We start from the raw sequence: 26,570 nt of genomic DNA on the forward strand, positions 1-26,570 counted from the left end.
TTTTACAGGATTTTTGTATATAAAAACAAGCTATGTGAGGACCATAGATGCCGTTTTTGCAGTCGAGTTATATGGCCAGGCGGCCATCTTCTCGAAGAGAGGATGTAATTCCATGATGACTAATTACCTAAACTTCGTTAATTAACTCTTTAATTAGGGAATTGCGGCCAGAAGCGTGATAGCCGAATGGGAGACAGTCCTCGTTCAAAGCCATTCTATCTTTTAAAAATCCTGAAACGAGCGCGTGCCATGAAATATCCATTGCCGAATTTCGCAACGCAAATGAACCAAAACCAAAACAGCGCGTCTCAGGAGCGCATCACCTTCGCCGACGGAGGCTTAACTGGGCCGCAACGCGGTTGATCTGGCCAGCAAATCAGCACCTACTCCAATCATCTCCGTCGCACCAAGGCACGTGACCATCTGACGTGGAATGAACGCTGTGCTCCCAATCGGCGCGGTTTCGGCTCATTTGCATAGCAAAATTCGGCGATGGGTATTTCAACGCACGGGCGCGTTCCAGGACTATTTGAAAATGGAATGGCTTTCAACGAGGATTGTCTCCCATTCTGCTATCTCGCTTTTGCAGAAATTCCCTTATTAAATAATTCGTTAATGATTTTTGGGGTAATTAGTCATCTTGTAGTTACATGCTCCCTTCGAAATGATATCCGCCTGGCCGTTTAACTCAACTGCTGAAACGACATCTATTCTGTTCTCGTGTGTTCTTATTTAAAAGAAAGTAAGGTCTGTAAAGGATAATGTAAGCTGAGGCATGGATGAAAAGTAATGAATGTGCTGGCGCCAGCAACTGAGGAACTGGCTACTCCAATGTCACATATATAACATGAAACCAAGAGGCTTCTAAGTGTGGAAGGCGCCGCGATGTCCACAAGAATTTCGGAAATGGCTCTCACGTAAGAATGAGCACTGCACTCAGTTGACGAAACGTCGTTTATAGCATCCTTGGTCACAGCTACATATTGGAAGCAAAAAAACAAGCTTATCGTTGGCGTGAAAATTTTGAGTTATTTGACTCTTCCGTTTCGTTTTACGCATACAGATGAGAAGGACGTATGCTATTTGCCGGTAATACCACAAATAATTCCCACTAAGAAATGTAAAAGGGGAAAACCTACGGTACATACCTTCCAAAAAAGGCCATTGAGCAAACTGAAACAAGTTACTCAGCCTCGTGCAATGTTATGAGAAGTATCCAGGAAGTAAGTTCTGATTGGGATATATTCGAACAAAAAGCATGGCAGCAGTGCGCAATCCTTTTGCGCAAGAGTGCTTTGAATATCGCGAGTCAGATACGCTCCTTCCCTCACCTGCCAGTCTGTGACGTCATGTCACTCACCCAATAGTGAGGCTTCTTTTTTCTGTCTTTGTTTTTGCAGTTGCATTTCGCGCCGCCCTTCCAGCGTCTCGACTGGTCGTCCTCGCTAGCAGACGATTCTCGCCAGCTTATAGAAAGCGCTCACTGTCTTGATGTTACCACCACACGCCAGGAGCAGCATGGGCGAGATCGCCGTCGCGGCGCGCGTCCTTGTAAACCAATTTTCTCAGGAAATTTGCCCAAGTGAAATATTTTGCGTGACGGTTCCTGAAGATAGTACTATATTGATACCACGCTGTAAAAAGTACATGTTCCAAACAACAACAACTTTATTTGATCGTGATGATTCGATATGTTTCAAGTGCCCTCCGTGCTCCATTAAACAGCATTTCTACCCTGTTTCCACCATTATTGAGGCACTTGCATCCTAGAACGATGCTACCTCTTATGAAACTAATGTATTGTGCGATGTGTAGTGGCGTCCCCTTTTTCTCTTTCTCTATAATCATCATCATCATCATCATCATCATCTACTATGGCTTTCTTCACATCGTCTTCAGGTTCTTTCTTATCGTTGAAACAATACCGTCGTCTGTTCTCGCAAACTGTCGGAAAAGTGACCCTTGGACCGCGTGCAGCAAATACGAGAGGCGGTGTGTCGCTATTTTGTACTGGTATCCCAAAGCAGCAGACAGGCAGTATATGTTGCCAGCGTACTTTAATAGCTGGTCAGTTGTAAACCCAGCATAACAAGGTGTAACGTGTAACGGGGAACTTATGCTTAAATGGTCGAGCGCGTTCAAGCATCTGCTGGTTGGTAGTAGCGTGCTGAAGACTGGGAGGTGACGGGTTCGAATCCTACCACCGGCTGTGCTGTCCGAGGTTCTCTCCGGATTTTCCGGCAGATTTTCCAGACGAATGTTGGCACAGTTTCCCTTGATGTAGGCCCATGACAGACACTAACATCTCTGTCCCCCGACTCATTCCAGCTGTCCTCTCTCCGTCTGCCCACGTCTGTACGCTACTTATAGCCACAGTTGCTTCGCGGCGCTAACACGCAATTCAAAATAATATTTTTAATTTGTGTGCAAAATTGCGATAAAACAACAAGCAACAGTGATCTGTGTTCCCGAGAATCATTTGCCACTCCTGATGGCTAAGTACCCGACATGGAGCCGACTTTGCTATTAGACCCAGTGTTTTGTGCATGTAATGTAGTTTTGCCGCCGTAGTTGACGAGCAACTATGACATAGTGTTGCCCGTAATTTTCAACTTCTATTTTCGAAAAAAGTAAGTGCAATTGGGAGGAAAAAAATTGTGACGTAAGAATGCTAAGGGCTTAGGCTATCGAATAGAGAAATTTTCTGCGATTGCATTTGTACTGCTTTCCGGTATTGTACTTTTGTATAGGTATGTCTTTCGTTATTGTGCGTTGCTGGCCGGTAACAAGTGCTGTTGCCACTCCATTCAGACCGTCCTTCGCGTGAACACGTGTCAGGTACAAAATGTATCGATTCTCGGACTCAGCTTGGTTATAGGCGTCTTGTGCAACATCAGACACTTACCTTGTCCCGCCTTTGGATGCCACAAGTGTGGGACTTCGGTGATACACTTCTTTGTCTTTAGGAAAACCCAAGGCTAAAACATTGGGATCATTTTGCTTCTTGCAGCTAACGTGGCTCGATGGCAATGGCAACGTGGTTACCAGTGGCGTTGAGTACAAGACGGAGCTGTTGTCGGACGAGAAACGAGCCAACGCCTTCATCACGTGGACCTTCAGTCCCAGCAGAGAACACGATGGCAAGACGTTTACTTGCCGATCCGAGAACAAGGCGCTCAAGAAGCCCATGTTGGCCACCATACGCATGGAAGTCAAGTGTAAGTCACCATTTCTTGCAAACAACAAATGATGGATGACGTTAGATATCCATCGATGTACTTTCCTTCTTCAGTGATGGGCAAAGTATCTCAAAATTATACTTAAAGTAAAGTACCAAGTACCTGGCGTCGTTAGTACTTCAAGTACAGTACAAAGTACCCAATTCCAAATGTACTTCAGGTAAAGTACTAGGCAAAGTACTTCAAGTATTCGTCAAGTACATTGCGAATTTCATTTGTAGCATTTCACTGTTTAGTGCCTGTGTCTTGCTTTTTTGGCAAAACTTTTGCGAGCATTCTTGACAAATTCTCTAAAGCCATAAAGTCCCAGGTTAAGTGCTAACCCGTGAATATGAACTTAATCAGATGACATAATTTGCAGTTACATGTAGAGAGGTAATCAGTCAGCTATGCTGTGATTATGTATTATACCCTGACTGATCCAAGATCACCCGCCCTAGTGTGGTGTTCCGGTACTAATCTTCTGCTATAACAGGCTAGGAAATTTCAAGGGAAAAAATACAAGCCAACAGAGATTATATATTTCTGGCCATTCCATGCTGCTTTTTGAAATACAACATGTTTAAAAAAGAATACGAAGAAAGTAAAAAAGGATGAAGCACAATGTAAGCCATCATTTTTATATGACTGCGATGTGCAGCAATGTAATCTATGTGACCAATTAAAAAAACGTAAAATGTAAAAATGAAAGCATGTGCGTCGTTCACACATGCATGTAAGCAATCACACATTTTGATATAAAATGATTATTAATTGCCAATGAGGGAAACAATATAAAAAAGCATAGAACCGTGCATTGGGACAACTGAAATGACAATTGACCAAGCCATTGTGCTGCCGGTTGCAGTGTCATAATGTGTGCGTGTCTTTGCAATCCATTCGTTTTACATAATCATGGAAGCGTTGATACTTTTTCAACATTTCAAGCCTCTGAACAATAAATTTGCTTCAACAAATACGCTCTTTAACAGCACAAAAATCCTTTTTGGTAAAATGTCAGACTGGAACTCTTGGTACTGCATCCCACTAAAAGCGCTAAAATGACGTCAAGACGACGAAAACACGCAGATAGCTCTATCTGTGTGTTATCGTCTTCTTGTTGTCATTTTAGCGCTTTTAGTAGGGTGCGTTTTTGGTTCTCTTTTGTGATTTTTTCTCTGGAGTCCAAGTTTGGGTACTTGGGTACTTCATGGGAAAGTACTCGGAAAAAGTACTTTAAGTACGGTACAAAGTACACAATTTAAAGTGTACTTCAAGTAAAGTACAACTGCACAAAAATGCACTTTAAGTACTACTTGAGTACTTGGTACTTCAAGTACTGCCAGACCTGCAAAGTAATTAATTACAAGTAATTGAATTACTGTAATTAATTACTTTCTTAGTAATTAATTACTTCCGGAATTACATTAGGTTTGATGTAATTGTAACTGTAATTGAATTAATTTTACAAGAAACACATAACGCATTTTGAATTACTTTCGGAATTACTTTGAACGCTATCTGGGAAGGCCCAATGTTTAATGTTTGGGTCAGTTCCAAACCGTTTTTTTTTTCTTCTTTTTCTCACAGTGATTACCCAAAGACTGGATTCAGATCGGTACATTTTTCGGTACAGATTTTTTACATTTGAATGTGGAAGGAGAAAAACTAGGGGTGTGCGAATCCGAATATTTTAAGTCGAATCGAATATCAAATCGAATGGAGGAAAGAATTCTGAATACCGAATCGAATATCGAATATTCGTGCAAAATTTACAGTATGTGACTTTCGCACTAAAAGTTTCCATTTTGTAGCCCATGGTTTTCGTGTAATTTTTCTCGCATTAACTGTCACAAGAGAGACAGGCAATTCTTCTGCTAAAAGCCCCTACTCTTTAATTTTACATGAAAGTGCTTCCTGCTTTGCAGGTGAGCCTACACTTACTGGATTGCTGGAGTGGTTACCTTCACTTCAAATTTTTATGTCATGCAGTAGCATGTTATATGGATGACTTGTGAAACAAACGAATTGGCATCCTGCCTCAGCTTTGCCATGAACACCCTTTAGTTTCTTTGCACTCGCCCTAGGAAGTTGCACTAGTAAAATTTATAATAATAATAATAATAATAATTTATTTCACCAATGACACTTGGTGGGGGGATACAGACAAAAAGCTGCAAAAACTGCAGCTTTTTGTCTATTTCAGACGTAAATTCAGATGTCTATTCTATTTCAGACGTAAAGGACATCTTTAAGACACCCTTCTTGTTCGTGAGATGTAGTCATTATTTGAGAGTCCTAACTTTTTAAAGACAACCTCACATAGATCAAATCAAAGTCCCTCGTCGGCACCGCTAAACTGCATGTGGGAGGGGCGCCGCCCCTACCACAGATGATGTCTACAAAACTAACTTCGGATAACTTTATCTCAAACTAAACACTGTCCCGCCTGTGTTGGTCCTGCAGCAAGGGCAATTTCGTAAAAGAGGCTTCCCCTCATGCGCGGAAGCATCAGGTGAAGCCCACTTTCGGGTTCTGCCGTTCATATTCGTGGAATAGTCGAATATTCTATAATCGAATAGTTCGAGCGTTTGATATTCTATTCGAATTCGATAACTCGAATATTCGCACACCCCTAAGAAAAACTCTTGCGCCATGGGAAAAGGAGTACGAACTGTGGGTATCAAACCGCACTTCAGAGTCGTTAGAGTGCTTGAAAGATCTTCCTTTTGTGCTCGAGGTGTTCATGAAGTACAATGTTGGGCTGCCTAGCAGTGCACCAGTGGAGCGTCTGTTTTCTGTTCGTGATCTTGTTATGACAAGGAGATGTGGCAACCTTACAGACAAGAACTTTGAGAATACCTTACTCTTGAAAGCCAATGGACGTTACAAGCTGCACTCATGATCTGCATTTTGTTCACATGCCTGAAGAAAGAAAGCCTTTTGATTGTGATGTTCGGTATTTCTTTAACATAGCAAGAGACTTGTCTTTGAGTAAGACTTCTCTAACCTGTTTTTCTACCACAAGCACAACTACCACCATCTTTCAGAACATGTGCAATAAATGTGTACATCAAATCTTGCAGTTTACACGTCGTTTGCCCGTTGCCTTTGCAGTCAACTTTGTGAATGTAATTCAGGGTAATGCAATTACTTTTTTCAGTAATTGTAATCGTAATTGAATTACAATAGAAAATGAGTAATTGCAACTGTAATTTAATTACTTTTGTGAACATGTAATTGTAATCGTAATTCAATTACTTTGGAAAAGTAATTTTTACAGGTCTGAGTACTGCACATCACTGCCCTTAACACGGCTCATTAAAGAAAAACCGTGACGACATTCATTCGTTATCAGTCATTCTATCATTAAAGGAACTGTAAAGTGAATGGCAAACCTGTAGGAACTGTATGCCTTTCTGAAAGCTTGTAACTTGGGCGCTTCAGTCACGTAATAGCTCTGCTGCATACTGAGCATTTTTTAGCACTCAAATTTGAAAGATTGCTGGGCGAAGCAAAGCTTGCGAACTCCAGACGCAACAACCCTGAAGCGACTCGCGCGCCATCTATTCAGAACGCAAGCAGCTAGACAAACCATATGTAGGCGAGATTGTGGCGGTTTTCGAGCTTCTGGAGAGTGCAGCGCACGTTTCATCGTCGAATGTGCACGGTTTGTGTGTCCCGGAACACAAGAACGTAAACCAGGTATTCGTATAAATCGCATGAATGCAAGGTTTTGCAACGAGCAGCGATACAGCGAGCAGACGACATAGAGACACGGAAAGAGAGAAAGGCCAACAGATGGCGCAGACCGCACAGATATTTCTCACAGGCACGGAGCGCATAGGCTATAGTTTGAACCGATCTTCGCAAGGGTTACTGTTGTTCTTCAAAACAGGTCTAATGCTAATTGGTAACCTGTCTCAGATACGATACGTAGTACTTCCAGGCTCCAACAGCTCCCCATAGAGCCTATAGTTTGAGATAACTTACACAAAACTGGGCACACGATCAATGCAATTGCGACATGGTGGATATTATGCACAACCGGTCGGCCAATCAGGAGCCTCTGTCTGGCTGGCTCGGCCGGTCCTGGCTACCATCGACTTCTACTGGATTTCAGGCCTGCCGCCGTTATTCGGTATTCAAAATAACTAAAGCGATTTTTGGGTAAAATAAAGATTTATTTGATACAAAACACTGATTCAAAGATCTGATACATGGGTGCACTGTGCGTATCAAGCCCACTGCGTTGCTGATACACTGGGACAAAGTTCGAACGTGAAGCAGAACGAACACACCGTTCAACTCCTAATACCAAGCCAGTCTCATGAGTGCGTACCATTTCATGGTGAGCATCTTCTTTCGCTGCCTGCGGTGCATCCATTATAGCGAAGCGAAAAGCACTTGTGTGGCATGTAATCCTGTCTTTGTTGACAGTCCTCGAAATCCAACGGCGCGAGAACTTGTTATTCACGCTCCAACTCATGAAGCCATCCGGTAGCACAGTCGATAGATTGTTCGTGGGATAATAGTTGTGTCCAGAAACAGCACAACACTCGTAAACTCACAATGACGCACGAATAAACCCGCGAACAAGCCCGCGAACAAGCCCGCGAACATATTTCTGCAAACTGTTCTGTCGATTGACGCCACTAAACACAGGAGGACGACATGCCGGCCGTGCTATTTCGAAACTATGCTGAACCGGCTGAAACGGCCGAGACGCTGCACGCACATGCGCGCGAACAAAATGTGATTTCAAAACATTCTCGACCAATCGGAGCGCGCGCACAGTCTAGGCCAGTGGGCTTGCAACATGGTGTATGGGCGCAGTGGTACATACTCTACAGCCGCGTCCGCGGGGTACCTGAGGAGGACGGGTACTTCAATATCACGTGATATCTGTCCGCCAATCCGGCGCCGACCCCAACTTTGACCTCGACAAACGTCGAGGGTCGAGTTTCTAGAAGCGTTAAAAATAAATTAATTAGTTCGAAAAGTACTGAGAGGCGATGACTTGTGTGTGTTACCACACAGCCAAATTCTACATGATGATGTCTTGAAACATTGTAGTTATATTTCACTTTACAGTTTACGCTTGACGAGTGGGGAGCAATCCGGCTTGAGTTAGTGGGCACACCCATGGAAGCCAATGGTGAAACCTGCATAGTGGGTGGGTGGTGGAGGTAGCGTGCTACTTCCGAGAGATCTGCCTGATGCAAACTATAGTCAGTAAAGATGTTCGTTATGATGTTATTCATTAAAGATGTATTAAAGATGTTATTCGGCTTCGCACGTAGCGCATCGTACACGCTTCGTCGGTGATTTTTTCCGTCACGTTACGCAAGTCATTCGGTCGTCCTCACCAATCCACACACAGAGCACGTCACCAATTAGTATCTGGTCGTTAGCCTCCCCCCCGCAATATTCCTGCTCTGCAAACCTACGTTATTTACCCTTTCGACTCTGCGGAGCTGCTGACCGCGCGAAATAACGCTAATAAGAGGGACGATAAATATTCCATTTACCGAGCAATATCGTCCAGGGAAGATGCGTAATACAATGAAGCCATGCGAACATGATTGTTTTTGGCCTCTGTTCCGTGATTGGGCGTGGCGATAATCCGTGCCCACAAAGTGGGGTTACGGAGGCAATCTCGAGACCTCATTGGAGGCAACGCCTAGTCTTAGCCCAAGAGCGGCCTCCGGAACACCGATCACGTCAGTCCGCGCGTCCTTTACACTATTTGCGCATTTGGTCAACGAGGCAGTAACGGCCGTTAGATAGTAGGCAGGCAGAGACAGATGGCAGCTCCAGGACATATATCCAATTACCCAGCGTGAAGCCAGTCTCGAATGAAAGCTCACAGAGAATCTCGTTCGATTTTTTTTCCCCCTTTCCACTGGCCCTTGATTCAAGATGAAAGCTGCCGTTTCGAGATGGCGGCCTTGTTCGCCCTTGGATATTGCATGTATAACCATAACCCGCTTAGCTTTTGAAAGTGACCTACCCACAACTGCTTGAAGCGTAATCTTATCTCCACCGTCAACTTAAAGGGACAGTCCGGAGCTGTTGGCTCATTTTGAGATTAGACTCATATTTCATTGTACGTCACGTGCAGATGCCAAATGCAAAATTTCGTCCTGGAGAACGTCGTTGTTCATGAGGCAAACGAGCAAGACGAACGGGATGTTGGCATCCGGTTTCGGTTTCAACGTGACGCAGGCATGGACTACCGCACCTCGGAGGACGTACAAGACGAGGATGTGCGACCGAGATAAAGATGATTCGGGGCTCTTTTAGATACGGTAAAATGTAGTCAGCAAGCTTCGCCCGCCGCGAACCGGTCTTTTGACTGCTTGGCAAAACTGAAAACGGCGGCGGTGAAAGCGCTGGTAAAAAAAGTGAAGAAAAAAGAAGAAGAAAGAGTTATAAGTAATTGGCTGGGAAATTTAATTGAAAGATGACAGTGATTGTGAGCATCACGAGGAAGCAAGTGACATCGTCCGTTAGCTACTGTAGCTTTAACCGAGTCTTGAGAACAGGTGGAAAGTAGAAGCGCTCTGTGTGTGTGTATACGTCTCGTCTCGTGTTCGTGGTTTTAGCCCTCTTAGCCCTGTGGAAGATTGGTACCAGCGAGGCTGTTCTGTGTGTATGCTTTCACTGCTGACGCCGTGTGCACTGCCAGATTTGAGAAAACAGATTCTAGATAGAAAGCCACCAGCAATCGAAGCCTCGCGATGAGATACAGACTTCAGTCAGTGATGGGTATCTCTCATGAAGGTAAAAGGGAAACCCCTCGCAGCCCGGAAGAGAATAAAAGACGGTGATATTTCCAATTTACTCGCAGCTCTACCTTTTTCCGCCTCGCACTCTTTCTTTTCTGTCTCTTCACTTTATTCCAGTATCCAATCAGCGTGCACTTTCAAGTCGACCCATCCGTAGTGCCGTTCCGTTTAGAGATTTCCACTATTGTCGCGTATCTCCCATCGCTGCTCTTTCGCAGTCCGTTTTCCTCCTTTCTCTCACACACCCTTTTCTCTCCTTTCTTCCCATTTTCTCTTTTTGTATCGACACAGAAGATGGATTCCATTCGAACGCGTGTAACGTTGAAGCACAATCTCGTTTCGCTGTTCCCGCACGACTTTCATTTACGCACTGTTTCGGGAGACGAGACGCTCAGATGGGCTTTAATTTGCGATTATTACGGTCTCGCCTGCCATTTAGAATGCCTTGTAGTCGCGCGGCACGCACGCACGCACGCGCGCGCGAGTCCGACGGTTTCGAAAAAGGCGTCCGCCTGCATAAAAAGAGTGAGAGGTAGGGAGATTGCAAGACGTGAGTTTATCGAGAACTGGTGAAAATGTAATGCGATTCGCAGCGAGCGTTCGATAAGAAGTCGGCGGTTTTGATGTTTCAAATAAAGCCTCCGACTGGGAACGTGCACGGCCGTGTGTACGAGAAGCACGTGTTTTAGTGTCAGTGTTTCCCGACGTGAGTTGTGCCAAGACGCAGAACCATTCTGAGAATTTTTCTCTCGTTTACCTTTTGAGTGTCCTGATTAGAAATGCCCGACAGTAGCGATGTCTTCACATGCTCAGGGGTCCCCTTCCAACCCTGTCGACACATCTTGTGAAACGGAAATAGCTCTAAAGCTGTCTTTTAACACTCTGCACCATGCTTTACGCCAGTAATTTTCATTTTACTGCGACGTGTTATTGTGTGTTTGTAACGCTTATTGACTACTGCCGGGGTGGTGTCCCTTCTTTCACATTTTCATCCGTCAAATTTCCACATAACGTATCTCCGAAGACAACTCAACGCATGTATTACGTGGATGACGGGACGTTGCTTTAAATCCTAAAACAAACAAATTAAGTTGACTGCGCCGTTACACGCACAATTCAGTTTGCGGCAAAAGCGAAACTTGCTCCGCGGTGAACATCATTGAAGCGATATTTTCTTGGTATTATTAGCTGCTCGTTATTACTTGTTCTTTTCGATTTTTTTTTTTTACATTCACCGGGTTGTTATTTTTGTTTTATACTTGATGGCGCTAATTAGAATGTCGACGGCACTTGGTCTTTGTGAATGTGTCCACGTGCGATTCGAGCCTCGCTAATGAGTTCCAAAATAGGGCCTGAATTACTTCATATTTGGTTTCTTCTATGAAAAGGCTAAGCTAAAGCGAAAACATAAGTATAGAGACTGCCACGGTCGCTTAGAGGATAAACGCTGATGCCCGACCAGATGATCAAACGTCCAGAGATTGGAAATTGGCATTTTCTTGTTTTTGTCGTATGCTTTCGCATTTGCGAGTGCGTTGTGACTGCGCAAGTTAGTTGAATTTACGTCATAAAAATCGTCCTGTCTTATAGGTCGGCTTCCAATGTGATGACGGTTCGAATCAGGGACTGAAACAAACGAATATCGGTTCGGTTACGGTTACGGTCCAGTGTCGGAACTCTGAAAGCGGTTACGGTTACGGGATTTGCTGTTTTAATATTTGCGGTTACCGGTAACCAAACAATTGAACCGGTATTTTTTCAGCTTTCTTTAGGATGTATCCGCAGGCTTCGTGGATGTCGCAAGATGAGCTACAAAGTGGGTAAAAATGAATATATTTATCTGCTCCACGAGATTTTATGCGAAAAGCCTAGCAGGACTGCACTGCAAGTATATATTAGCGAAAACGTCTTGAACTGATTCCCCTTTACTTTGAGGAGAAATGTAGCCATCGAATAGTACAACGTATCGTATCTACGCAAGAAAACATACTTTTGTAACGTACAGAAGTAACATAATATAGACGTCAGAACAGCCCGCCAAAGGAAAGCACATACATCGTTTTCCGTATACGCCAGGTTACAACAGACCATCATTATGTCCTCTAGACTGTCTTCAGACAGGTTTCCTCTTTGTAGGTATAGGATGTACTTTAGACTGGTCAATGCCCTTTCAACGCTCACTTGCGTTGCCGGCAGAGCTAGGACAATACTGGCAAGTTGATAAAGTTCCTGCATTTTGCGTTTTTTAACGAGCTATAGGCAAGAAAAACTGCGTGCGTTCAGCGGTTAAGCAAACAGATGTGGAAACAAACAACGTGCAACGATTGGTATCTTATAATCATGATCTTGTATGATCACAATAATACAGTTCATAAGTCGTAATGGACGTACGAATTACATGTCAGACGATGCGTCTGTCAGCCGATTATGGGTTGAAGCGCATAAGGTCGTAGGATGTCTGCACAACTTCTGAATGAAAGACACCATGACGGAGAGATCTACTTCAACACAAGCACGTACAACACCACTAGTTTGAGTTGTAAAGCAATACAAATATCGCATCCATAGTTCACGCTTCACGCGTTCACGCTTGAACCGATGCATATGAACCGGTAACAGGAATCACAGGTTCAGGTTACGGTTTCGGTTAATTGCCGATGGTGAATTTCGGTTATGTTCCCGTTACGGTTCTGGAAGAAACGTGGGTTCCAAGCGGTTTTCGGTTCCGTTCCGGTTTCAGTCCCTGGTTCGAATACCTTCGTGGACTTTGCGTTTTGTTGGGCAAACGAACGGCACTAGAACAAGTACCAGAAAGAAGGAGTTATATTGTAGAGTTGTGGATATAGTTGCTTGAATGCAACAGCGGCGCAAGTGTTATTTTCAGCAATGCAACCACGGTTGCAGAGGTTCCGTGCTTTCACGCGTTCCGACCATAAAATTCATGTGAATGTTGTTGCTCTTCAGATTTAAGCATACAGTTCGCTACAGTCCTGTGAATAAAAATTAAGATTATCACATCTCTTCGTTGTCTATCGGCCAAACGATGCAGGGGTACCAGGGTCAATAGCAGAGAGCTGATTAGTTCAACGCTAGCAGAAAATATGCAGCGTGTTTATGTTTAGCCTTTACAGAATTTTTATATAAAAAAGCTATGAGAGCAGCGTAGATGTTGTTCTTGCAGTTGAGTTCTACGGTCAGGCGGACATCCTTTGGAAGAGAGTATCTAGCTACCAGGTGACTAATTACCTGAAATTATTTAATTAACGTTTTAATTTGGGAATTTCGGGCAAAACCGAGGTAGCAGATTGAGAGACTATCCTCATTGAACGTCAGTCCAAGTTTAAAAAATCCTGAAACACGCACGAGCGTTAAAATATCCATCCCCGAATTTTGATATGCAAATGATCCGAAACCGAAAAAGCGCGCCTGATAAGCACATCACCCTCGCCGACGGAGGCTTATCTGGGCCGGAAAACGGTTTATCTTGCCTGCTACTGAGCGGCACCTACTCCAATCATCTTCATCGCTCAAAATCACGTGGCCCTCTGACGCGAAATGCCCACTGTACTCCCCGCTTTCCCGGTCGCCGCGATCTTAATCTGCCATCGCGCTTTTGCCCGAAATTCCCCAATTAAAAAGTCAATTAATGAATTTTAGGTAATTATTCATCTTGCGGTTCCACTCTTTCTTCGAGAGGGTGTTCTCCTGGCCGTGGGACTCAACTGCAAAAACGAAATCTATACGGCTCTTATAGCTTTTTTATAAAAATTCTGTAAAGGCAAAAAATAAGCACCCATACATATCTGCATATTGCCAGTTTGCCTCTCGCGTTCAAAACCTAAAAAATGAAAATAATAAAGAGAGAAAGAAAACACGAGAAATGCACCAGTAATGTGTAAATATACTATAGCTGATATTTCTACATTATGCATCAATTTCTTGCGACGCCGCGATGTCTCCCGAGACGATTGCGTTCATAAACAAGATGGTAAACATTATTTCATAATTTTGACGCAGAATTTACGTCTTTCCGAGAAGTAAATTCAGACGAGACACTTAAGAAATTTCATGTAAATTTTCAAGCATCCTCGGGGATTTTTTTTATGGCTCCCACCGCAAATTCCTTGTGCGAATAAACAAGATGATGATGACATTTCACGTAACGTTTTGGCGCTATGGAGCACAGCGCGTCCGATGTCATATTGAGCCAATCGGCAGAGCGAACTTCGACGTCTACGGCTTCTCCACAAATTCCATCGCAACGCTCTCAAACACGCCCCATCACCAATCAAGTGCCGTCAATGTCGTCTGCGAGATGCTCTTCGGCTGTTTCAGATCTGCCAACTAGTGCTGGAACTTACCAATCAAAGCCATCAATCCATTAAGACGGTTAACGCAAAAAGTCACCAAAGTAAATTATACGCCCCAAAACCTCGCTGACCGTACCCGCATGTGAAAATGAATGATTCCTAAATTGTAGAAGTGGTGCTGTATGGACTCTCGAGTGATGCAGTGTCTATTCTATTTTAGTCACCCGTATTTCAGCACACATCACCGTCTGACCATAGTACTTGCCTTGAATCAAGAACAATTCATGTAACGCTCACGTCTTCCTAACATTTTTGATCGTAAAAAGAGGACATAAATCAACCAGTTTCGACTGCCGCCCCTTTGTAAAACCTATTTTTGTGCGAGGCGAAAAATCCGCCGAATACGCACATCCCATGACGCAGAACCAAATATATTTTCGGTGCTTATTTCTTTTCTGTGGAGAAAGTCCATGTCGTAAATACCCGTCGTAAACAGATTCGCGCACACGGTGGGCTCTGCACCCATCCGCGGCTTCAACGGTTTCGCGATTGATCCATTGAGGGCTTAGGGACGCCACGTATCCAGGCAAAACACCTCAAAATATAGACTGTTCTCGATCTTTATATACATATGTCCTCAAAACGGTTTGGGCTAATGTTAACGAGAGTACAGATTTCACGTTGATACTGGCTCTGATCTTTTTCTGATACATGCTCTCCATCAATCAGCGTATCCAACTCTCAATCGACGTATTTGTGCGAAGCAACGTTCCTTCACTGAATAACTGAACGCATACGTCTTCATACGTATTTTGTGACGATTCTGCACGCTTTAGGTTGGGGCTGTAGCATTTGCGAGTGAATAAATTGGACGCACACAGGCGATATGTCAGCAAACTTGGAAATGATGCTTTTTGCGACGCCCTATAGTGTCCCATTGCACGTGTCTGTTCGAAGTATTCCGTGCTAAACGTTACCATGAGCCAAGTCTCTTGCCTGTCGATTCTGTATAGCTTGCTTTTTCAAGTTATATCACCCCACTTTGCGAACCATCTGATAGATGAGTCTCGTTTGCCCGCAGATCCTCCCGAGATCACACTGACGGTTGACTCTGACAAGATATCAGAGTTCGACCATGTGCGCTTCCATTGCCAGGCGATCGCCAACCCTTCAGACATCGTCTACAAGTGGTACAGGTAAGGGAAATTGTACTGATTCTATTTCCATAGAGCTTTTTATACAATGCTGATGCGTTCTGTATTTATTTATTTTGACTAAAAATATCGCTTAGGAACGACGTATTCTGTCTCAAATGCGTAGTGTATCCGCTGGAGATTATATCGCTTCACATTACATGCTGCAAATGTAATGTCTCCCTCCGAAATCACAGCTGATCACGTCGTTCCTGGCCGTCGGTTGGAGCATTGTGTTGTTGCAAATATTGACGGTTGCGTTTGTAATGTTTCCCCTTGAAACTGTGCGGGGTTCTATAGGGTAGTGTAAACTCTCTATTTAAATATAATCGCGCAGGAAAGAATCGCAAGAAAGCCAAATCTGGTGGTCTTGTTTATCATAATTTTTTGGAGAAGATCCCGTCGCCAAAGAAGCTCAGGTTCAGAGCCATGAAACTGTTTGATGTATGGCAAATGATGCCACCCACTTGAAATAACATCAGATAGAGCCCTCGGATTAATCGCTCTGTAGTATCCAGTTCCAGGCAAAGTGGAGTCTGCGTTTTCATATTCATGGTAATGTTGTCCTCGTCATCCACATTAGCCTTTGACGCAGCCCGATATCATCCAGTTGCTCAATGGATTTCATTAAAATCCGCTGGTATACGCAGTATTCACAGTTCGCTATTTTTATTTGTTTCATATTCGCTTGATGAATGGCGTGCATGATGCATGAAAGAAGCTCCTATATACAGCACTAGCGTAATTTCAAAGCAAGAGAGAAAGCATCACGATGTATTCCTTCACAGATAAATAAACGGGAGAAAATGCAAAAGGCGAAGGCGTACACAAATCGAATATACAAATAGAATGTGAGAAGCAACAAAATATGAAGGATTATTAATTAGCCTCGGTTTTATGCATATCTCGTAAGACTTTCTGTATGATAGTAAGCTTTCCTGAAAGTGAGAGAGAGAAAGGTAGAGAAGAAGAAGGAAATGGAGGCAGCTCTTGAGACCGATAAGAAATTGGCCGCTCCAGAACACTTGGTGGATGTTACCTTTCAAGACTCTAATATCAATCGTTTAATTCAGTGGCCTTTCGCAAACGTTTCGTGAAGCTGCTAAACGCGTTCTGGTACCTGCCCATTGAAGTTCTTTAGCGTATTTCTATCTGAAAGCCTGAGAGAAGAATGTCGTGGGCCACTTCACGGCACAGGAGAGGATTGTGAAAAAAAAAAAGTGCGTTGTACTATAGTTATTGTCAAGACTTCCTTGAGTCTGAGGTATGAGACCCAAATCTAGGAGCACATATTCTATCTGTTTTCCTTCGACTCACGGCAATGTTTCCTCTAATTGTGGTAGTCGCTTACAAGTAACGTAGTAGGTGGTGGGGGAAACGAAACGGTGATCGTAATGGTGTGAACAGCTTGTCGTTGTTGTGTTGCCCCACAAAAGCATGCACCGTCACGACTGTAGCTGCAAAATATGAGAGGATGGGAAGAGACAATAGGGTAGGAGGCGGCTAGGATAGACGCTTGACCGGTACTCCAATTCCAATCTATGAGAGGTCGAAGAACTCGACTTAGCCAATCGTAGCGGTCTCAAAGGTAGCCCCGTTTCACGAAGGAAGCGTGCTAGGTTCTAGACTCAATGCGTATATTCGAGGACGTACCTCTGGGGTGCACAATATCCATGAGGATAGCGTTCTTGCGGTCTGCTAGGTGTCTTTAGCGCGCGACATCGTACGCGCAGCAATCCCCGTTCGCAGCCTGTAGAGCGCTGTGTGGATATTTCTTGGGAGACCTCTCATTGGCAGATACAAATGACAATTTCACATAATATCCCGGATACCCGGGTGTTGTGATTGAAGTAGTTCTCGAATGACCTATCACTGTCTCCGGGCGTCGGTAAGCGGGTTTCAGCTGCAGCCGCTAGACAGTCGACGTGTTCGTCGCCGCTGATGCTAACGTGTGAGGGAATCCCCTGCCAGAAACGTTTCTGCCTCACAAGCTATCTGTTCAGCACACAATCCTCTGAAACAGCGCGCCACTAAGCTGTCATACGCGGTGCTCATAAGTCACCGAGGATGCCGGCCCTGTTGGTACCCCAAACTTATATCGCAGCAGCTACGTGTAATATAGCAAAGCGCTCTGCAGGCTTAAACGAGCTGGTTAGGTCATGCCACGCTGCCCTGATTGCAGCAGAAGCCTGCCTGCTAGGAATTCAACGATTGTTCAGAACGTATCAGTTACCCGCATCCTATTTGCAGATATTTACTCCTCATTATTAGCTTTCCCTCATAGTCCACCTTGCTTTTAAGGGACTATCGGACTATCGCATCCGTCCCGGTCGATCCCGAAACTACAGTGCCGTTTTACTCCGCGTTCATCACAGGTAATAACGCCTAAAACCGACGCGAATTGCTGGCGATGTTCCTGTGCCGTTTGATGTAACACATGGCAAGAGCAGACGACGCGTATTGAGAGTGTTCCTGACCTTTCATTGGACCTTCTTCTCCTTCGTCAGCGCGCATGCGCGAACGCTTGTCCTCCTCTCCCGCCTCCCACGAGTTTCTTAGCTGGTAGGAAAACATATGTCGGTGCGGCGGGTTTTTCCCGTGTTTACAGCTGGTGATCCCAACGATGTGTGTAGCGTTTGGCTGCAAAAATTATTATGGCAGAAGCGATTGCGTGACGTTACATAGGTTTCCTTCGGCCAAACCTTATCCTAAGCGAAGGAAAGCATGGATACGAGCAGTGAAAAGGGCCGGTGAAGCCGGAAAGCGGTGGGAGCCGAATAATCATTCATGGATTTGCGGCAGCATGTTGTACCCGGTAGTTCACAGTTATTTTTGTAGCATAATACGATAATGCAGCTCTTCTATACAGAATGATCCTTGGTAAATATCGAAGGAATCTTCAGGCGCCACGAACGACGGCAAGATTCACCAGGACTACGCGCACCGTGCACGTTGCACGGTTGCTTCAGAGCTCTCAGAAGGCTCAGTCTTTCTTTCTTTCGTTTTTGCAGAATGTTAACAATTTGTTACCCTCCTACGCATGTGCAATATGTACCGATAATTTCGCTGATTCCTATCAAATTCAGCGAGGCCGTCACCATGTAGGAGCCTTTCTTCATTGATGGAAAACATATTCCACGTACTAGACACATTGAGGAAAAATCTGATATCCGATGGAGCATGACATGAGGCACAACCCTTGTTGGCCTGATCAACGGACGGTGCCGCCGCATAGAGCTATGCTGCTTTGCTGCTTACGGAAAGTCACACCGATATTTTTTTTTCTCACTTGTTCGGTGGAAACGGAAATTCCATCCTTCTCTCTCATCACGGGCGGTAACCCGCGGTGACAAACAAAAGGAGAAGTAAGTAAGAAACTGGGCAGTTGGAATCACACCACGATCGTATATCACACAGAAAGAAGCATACAGGGGAGCCGCGGAATTTTCATACTAGATACCCTCCAACTCAGACTCAGCACAATCCGACAGAAGGCGCGTTCGCACGAGGAAAGAGGCGGATTCCCTCTCTGGAAACGTCACCCGGACAAGGCCAATAAGTGAGCGCCCTTTGGCGCGGTCCAGACCAATCATGGAGCGGCTGGAGAGACCTCGGTAACCTTGGCGACCGACCGACAGGGTAGGGTCTGCTCTGTGATCGACTTGCGGTATGCTGTTTCTGGTTAGCGTCGGACGTGTTTGTACAGCCAGGAGCGTAACATCGTGTTTCACGCAACATGATCACGTCATAACTCACACTGGTAAGCGAGTCAGCGTATTTACCGAGGACTTTTCACCTAGTATATTGCGATGCGAACGCCAAGCGGACGACCTCCGAAACAATCGCCTATACGCTGCGCTCCCATTGGCGTGCCTGACTTACGTCATCATGGTGTTAGCTGCAGAGGGAGTGTGTATCTTATAATGCTCGTTTATTTAACGTGTAAGCTGTTTTCGGAAGAGAAACTTGGCCAAGTTGACTGTGTACAGGTGACGAACATTACCGCATCCGTCTCATACATACGTTCCCGGATGCGATAGTTCGTTTAATGAGATGGCTTTACATCTGGAGAGTCCATTCCTTTACTTGATAGGTCTAGCCCATTCCTTAGTAAGAGAGAAAGAAGGACTGAGACGGCAACATCACGTAAAGGGTCTCACACAGTTTAGCGTGCACGTTCTATCGGCTCATGTAATTTGCTTCACGGGGATGCTATTCCTGCGCCATGCAAGATGTAGACTGACCTTTCTCCGCTGATCCGAAGATTTCGAGCAGGCAGACGCTTTACCAAACGTGTTTCATTATTAAATAAGTCCGCTGGTGAGTAAAGCCGTTCCGTTCGATAGGCGGCTGCGAGTCACCTCGTGGTTTCTTTCATCGCGACAATTTCTAGCTGGACATTTTTACAGAAAATGAAGGATTCTGAATGTGTATATATAGTCTGAATGACGATCATTCATTCTGGCTGCAAATGCTATGGTGCCGTACGCAATAGAATTCGATTACTGCCGAAAACCTCGCAGACTTCAATCGCGCTTTTGCAAATTGGCTTCCTCGATAAATTATGACTTTCATAAGTGGATTTCCGCTAAACTTCAGAAAACAATTTATTCGCGCAACCACTCGGCAAGATATTCAGTTAGCCCCGCTTAGAAACGAAATACAGGAAGATAATTATCATTTCCAGCTTTCGAAACCGTTTTCTGTGTTTCACGTCGATTTCTCGCGCGCGCACAGCAACAGCAAGGATACGTATACACAAGGAAATATTTGGTGCCCCCCCCCCCCTCCCATATATTTCTGCGTCGGCATATTTTGTTTTAATTACGGGAAACAAATTTGGATCTTCTGGCATCTCGTCCGATTTCAGTCGATTCCGTGAGAATGCAATCTCGTTTTAATAATGGGTTCCCTAGCAGCCAAAAATGAAGAAGGACAAAAAAAAGAAAAGACGAGAAAGATGAAACGCGGTGTTCGATTAGACAATCTTTTTATTAGTGGCAACTCCCGAAGAATAATATTCCTTCGCCGTATATTACGCAGTCGGAGAGATCCTAAAACGTTCGTCGACATACCGAACATATTTCGAATTCACCGCGCACGTTCACAAAGGCTGCTAAGAGAGGGCAGCGCGCTTTGAATGCGCGGCATTGTATAGTCTCGCGCAATCTCTCTGCGCTATTCTTCTCGACATATTCATTTGTCTCTGCGCAACCTCGGTTCATTCATCCGTAAGAGGTAATCGTGATTTATTCCTCGGCACAGATTGGAAATTAATCCAGGCAGTTCAGAATTAGCTTCTTCTCCGAGGCAGCGTCTTGTTTATCCCGCTTTGAAGTTGGAGAAAGCGTATTGCACTTGCATATGGGAGTCGCCTAAATGCCATTGCTAGGAATGTAATCTGTTCTGACCCTTTTCCAAGTTGTCGGAAAGTTCGCGCTTGCCTGGAATGCTTGCAAAAGCCGCGAATGCTCATGTACCTCTGTTGCGACGGTTTGCGTATTGCGGTGTACCTGCTGGATTGAAATTCTTGTAGTTTTGCAAGCTAGCGTGCAATTTTCAAAACGATCATGTGTGTTTCCACAATGTACCCGATAGGCGTGTTTTACAAACGCTGCAGTGTTAGGTATTGTGTCGTAGTCGAGTGTGCTTCTCGACACCTTTGTCGGTTGCATTTCTCTCTGTCTCGGAAAATAAATATTCATTAAATGTGTGCGTGTGGTATGGAGTTGCGCATTTTGTTTGAGTCTGTGTGACAGACATAGTGGACTGGCAGCAGAGCAGGAAGGTGAAAGGACGGGTTCCGGATATGGTTCGCGGATATGTGAACTGCAGGATCACGTTCTACTTGGAGATGCCGTGCTTCTTTCATGAAATTTCAGGTTAATGCAAAAAAAAAGACATTGGTAAAGTTTATGTATTGTCTTCTATGCTGATAAAACTCCTTTTTACTCCTCGGTCATCACTGACAATAACGACGAAAATCCGACGCGAACTAGTGGCGTACTTTCTGTGCAATTCGATGTAATGCACGGCAAGAGAAGACGCCGGATGTTGAGAGTATGGCGGAATTCCCTCTCTGGAAATCGGACAAAACGTCACACGGAGAAGTCCAATCAGGGCGCGTCCTTTGGCGACTGACCGGCTGGTGTCTACAAATCGCGGAGAACTGTGATCGGCTTGTAGAATGTCGTTTCTGGGTTAGCGAAGACGGTAGCCAGTAAGCCAGGAAGGTAACACTGTGGTCCACAGACAGTTCTGGTCTCGCCAGAACTCACACTCATAAACGAAAATCTGCGTATTTACATAGGTCTTTTCACTTATATTGCGACGCGAACGCTAAGCAGAGGAACTCGGGAACACGCCTATGCTGACACTCCCGTTGGGGTGTCTGGCTTTCGTAATCATGATGTTACTATCGCTGCGGCTTCCTTAGGTGCAGATGCAGTGCGAATCTTTAAAACTCGTTTATTTAATATGCTAGCTGTTTTCAGAAGAGACATTTGACCAAGTAGGCTGTGAAGCGATGCCAAACATTCGTGTATCAGTCTCATATACACATGCACGTTTCCGGATGCGGTAGTGCCTTTAAGTCAAACGTATAGACACATAAAACAAAGCTTATAACATAAGCGTACGAATCCCCTTTTCAGTCCCCATAAGAGTGCAATTGACCTGCCGTTAGACGCTGCAATCCCGAAAGTTTCCGTTTATTCTGTAACTGTCCAAACATTTGTAATCGAGCAGAATCTACTGCATTCCACTCTGACAGAGAGAAAGTATGCGTGAGGGTCGAAGCATTCGACCTCGACCGAGCCTTCTCCATTAATGCACAGTCATGGAACGTCCGCATGTTCACTCCTGCATCAGTATGAATCCACAGAGTCAACTTTCATGGGCACGCATTCTAGAAATGCTGGGAGAGCCTGCTTGCCTTGCTCTCTGACGATCGCCCTTAGAGAGGAACACAAAAGTTCCATCGTAAATGTGTATATGTACTTTAGGGGAAAGCACATGTAACGTACTTTTTCGAAAGGAGTGATAACCGGGATAATTAATCCTGTATTAAGAAGCAACAATAAATCTGTAGCAAAACCACGTTGTGGAGAAACGCGATCTGCGACCCTCGTGGTCTTGCCGTGTTAGTCGTGACATTATTGGAATGTTTTGGGTAACCATGCGCATAGTACACATCCCGCATAAGTTTACGGAACAGTGGAGTGGCGTTTATCTTCATCGGAGCGACACCCTTGCAGCAAACGGGAGCAGATACACTTACATACAGATGATTGGGTATTCCAAGCATCACTCGTGTGTCCACTCCAGTTCGATGCTAGGGTGTCGATCGCTCCGATCACGAAATACGTCACTATTGTGTTCTGTAAACTTTTGTCGAGACCTGTACGTTTCCTTTTTCTTTTACGATTCATGCTTATATAAGGTGACGACATGCAAAGTGTTTCAGAAGAACCACACTGCTTCACGCGCTACTTCTCCGTATCATGAACAGCCGCCCCATCCGACAGCTGAAAAAAGACTACTATTTCAGATTTCTGTGGCGGCGACCATTCGGACAGCGTTTCACAAAGGAGTCGTCGTCTACAGTAAACCTCATACGGGGTATGCCGCTCATTCCCGGAGCCTGTAGCCTCTCGTTATGGACAGCTGAGAGATGTATACGTAACTCGTTACCTAGCAGCGAGGTATTTTTAATGCGTTAGCATTAGGAGTGTCAACATGGAAAAAGCTGTATGTGTGTGTGTGTTCGTGTGTGAGAGAGTGAAGCCTCTCTGAGACGGCGAAGGGGCAATTGTTTCGTACATCCGTAACACGCACGCCCCCACTACTGAACCCGCTGCGCCCTGATTGGCTGCGGTGGTGATACGGAGTCGGGGTCAGGAAGCCGCTGCTGTTCCTTAAAGGTTCCTTAAAGGTTAGCCTGCCATGTCACGTCGAGACTGGGAGGTACACGGGTTCGAATACCGGTGCCAGTTGTGCTCTCTAGGGTTTTTCCTGGGTTTTCTTCGAACGCTGTCAGACATATGTCGACACAGTTCTGTAGAACCAGAACTGAGGCGACTCAGATCATCGCCAACAAAGATGGTTTTTATGAATTGTTCTAGAGTGCGCATGAAAACGAGACCTCGGCACGGGGGTCGGGACGGCGATGAGGATGACACTGAGACTGGATGCGGCGGTATGCCACAGTTTTCTTAGAAGTCGGCCCAGGACGCACATTCCCCCAGAGCGTTAGTCATAACGTTGCCCACCACTGAGAGGCCTACAACGGCGAGCTCTTTCACAAGCACAACCACCACCACCAAAGTCCCAAGTCCCAAACGTCGCCACACCAGCACTGGACAACTGTTTCGGCTTTCACCGGTTCCTTAAAGGGGCTATCGTCTCCGGAAATGTATGCATGAAACCGACACGGTAATGAACACGTAATTGAACACGTCCGACGCTACCTAGAAACAACATTCCGCAAGCCGATCACAGAGCGGACGCCGTCCCCTAGTATTCTGGCTCGCCCGCAAGCCTCTCGGTCGGTCGCCAAGGTTACCAAGATCCCGCCAGCCGCACCCTGATTGGTATCGTCCGCGCCAAAGGGCGCTCACTGGTTGGCCTTGTCCGTGACGTTTCCAGAGAGGGAATCCCGAAACACTCTCAATATGCGTCGTCTGCTCTTGCCATGTGTTACATCAAATTGTGCAAGAACAACAAGGCCACCAATTCGCGTCGGAGTTTCGGCTTTATTATCAGTGATGAACGTGGAGTAAAATGTCACTATAGTCTCGTAATGTAATAATACTCCTTTAAAGCTCCATTTTGTTACCTTCCGTTTCGGTCTGTCAGCTCCGCCCTAGTACACATCAGTTCTGAGTGCTGTAAAATATGGCCCACAGTGTACACGGAATTTTGTCTTTGTATTATTTCAGCACAACGAAACGGAAAGGGACCCCTTAAAGTGCAGTATACACGAAAATCGTAGATACCGCAGTAACAGCCACATCATGTACATTCTATTTGGGTATGGTTTTGTCGTCTGCCGATTGATTTACGAGAAAGAAAAGGAGGACCAACTAAATTAATAGCAACGAGTCTCGTAACGATACATTTGCGACGCGCATCCACCGCACACAAAGACACAGATGCATATAATCAGGCGTGTCGCATCCCCATGACAAGGCATACAAGGCATGTGGTCTCTGAACGGCGCCGTCCTCTGAGAAAAGGCATTGCTATTCAGCATGCACAAAGTCGGCTCGTTCAATTCTTGATTCCGCAAGGAGCGCTCTTGCGAATGTTCGCCGAATACGGCGTTAATAGTTGATCGAAGCCGTCTTGGTGCCGCTTCACGCGACGGCGTCCCGGCACCGTCGACAACCCATAAAATATTCAGCACAAACCGTACAGAAAATTAGATTACAGCAATGGGCGCCCTGTGTCGCTCACACAACGCTCAACCACGGCTCTGCTATCTGCATTCCCTGCGCGCTTAAAAGGAGATGACGGAGACGCAAGTTCTTTTGTGCTTCTTTCGCTTGCCTCGATGTATTTGAAGCCTTATCGCTTTTCAAGTCGCTGTTTTTGGTTGACCTGTCGCTTGCATTTTTAATACAGGTCATTAACAAGTGGCTGGTGGCTTCTTTTGTGTTTTTTTTTGTCTGTTGTACTGGAGAATCGAACGTGGAGCGGGGCAGGTAAATGGGTACTAGCGATGTTACATTAATGGCAACATGCTTCGCCTCAGTACTCTCTGCCCAGGTCATGTGCGTGGGAGAGCATTGTGCATAAGTAGAGAGTGACTTTTTCGGGTTAAACCCAATTCCGCCCGGTCATCCCCCTCCCCCCCCCCCCCCCCGAACTGACCTCCAACCAATTCGGGTTCAACCCGATTTCCCCCTGAATTCCAGTCACTATGAAATCCTCAAGTGACGTTTCCATTGAAGACGAACAAAGGTCGCCACGTGTAACGCATGTAAGAATGGGTCACTTACGTTCCCAGTAATACACCCATGCGTGTCAACACTGTCTATGCCTTCGGGGATTACCGCTGGAAGGTCACGATCCCGCAAAAAACAACAGCAAAAAAACGAAAGAGAGAGATTAGGAAAGGACTTGATAGGCAAGAGGAGAAACAAAAACACCCGATAACACCCGAAGGCAAAATTATCGCCCGATTTCTCCCCGAATTACAAATTTAAAAATGGCGACCGATTTTCACCCCCGAATCTGAGGAAGGCATTTAACCCGAAAAAGTCACTCCCTATGCCTAAGTAGTGACCTTTTCGAGTCAACCCCGATTTCTCCACGAATCCATTCCCTATGAAATCCCCAAGTGATGTTTTCACTGGAGACGAACAAAGGTCGCCACGTGTGACGCATGTATGAATGGGTCACTGACGTTCCCACAGATACACCCATATGTGTCAGCACCGTCTATGCCTTGCGGAATTAGAGCTGGATATCACTCGTGCACATTGTTATCCAGATAAATGCGAGTACTCTAAATGTCACCTACATTACATGTCACCATTGTCAATATTACTTGTTTATGCAGCTTTGAGTGCACAAATGGTATGGAGCACACTTCATCTTTGTGTGTTCTGTAACATTGTGAAAGTGACAAAGAAGTCATTGTCATGTATAATAAATATATCCGCGTGCACTTGCGCAGTACTTAATAGACAAGAGGAGAAACAAAAACACCCGATAACACCCGAAGGCACAATTTTCGCCCGATTTCTCCCCGAATTACCAATTTAAAAGTAGCGCCCGACTTTTACCCCCCGATACCCCCTTGAGAAAAGCATTTAACCCGAAAAAGGCACTCCCTATCTATAAGGTATTTTCGAGCTGCATCAGGATACCGTGTGTTCGCCGTTCTGAAATAATGTGTAACGCCGATTCAGCCTTTCCTCATGTTCGTTAATTATCAGCATTTATGAACTAGGAATGCCAAAAAGTTCAGTTCAAAACAGTAAAAAAAAAGTCATAACCGCATTATAATATCGAGGCACATTTGATGATTGTTTTGTTCAATGCTCTTTGTTG

At 45.1% G+C, this 26,570-nt stretch overlaps 1 protein-coding gene across 1 annotated transcript in view; it reads left to right on the top strand.

The window, feature by feature from the left end:
- Positions 1-26,570, top strand: part of LOC135386087 (irregular chiasm C-roughest protein-like) — a 153,158-nt gene that overhangs the window by 110,670 nt on the left and 15,918 nt on the right. The window contains exons 7-8 of the mRNA XM_064615811.1: positions 3,011-3,218; positions 15,401-15,515. Coding sequence (XP_064471881.1) covers positions 3,011-3,218; positions 15,401-15,515 — 323 coding nt within the window. The remainder of the gene's footprint in view (positions 1-3,010; positions 3,219-15,400; positions 15,516-26,570) is intronic.

The sequence above is a fragment of the Ornithodoros turicata genome, chromosome 2 (assembly GCF_037126465.1).
Source record: "Ornithodoros turicata isolate Travis chromosome 2, ASM3712646v1, whole genome shotgun sequence".
Classification (NCBI taxonomy): domain Eukaryota; kingdom Metazoa; phylum Arthropoda; class Arachnida; order Ixodida; family Argasidae; genus Ornithodoros; species Ornithodoros turicata.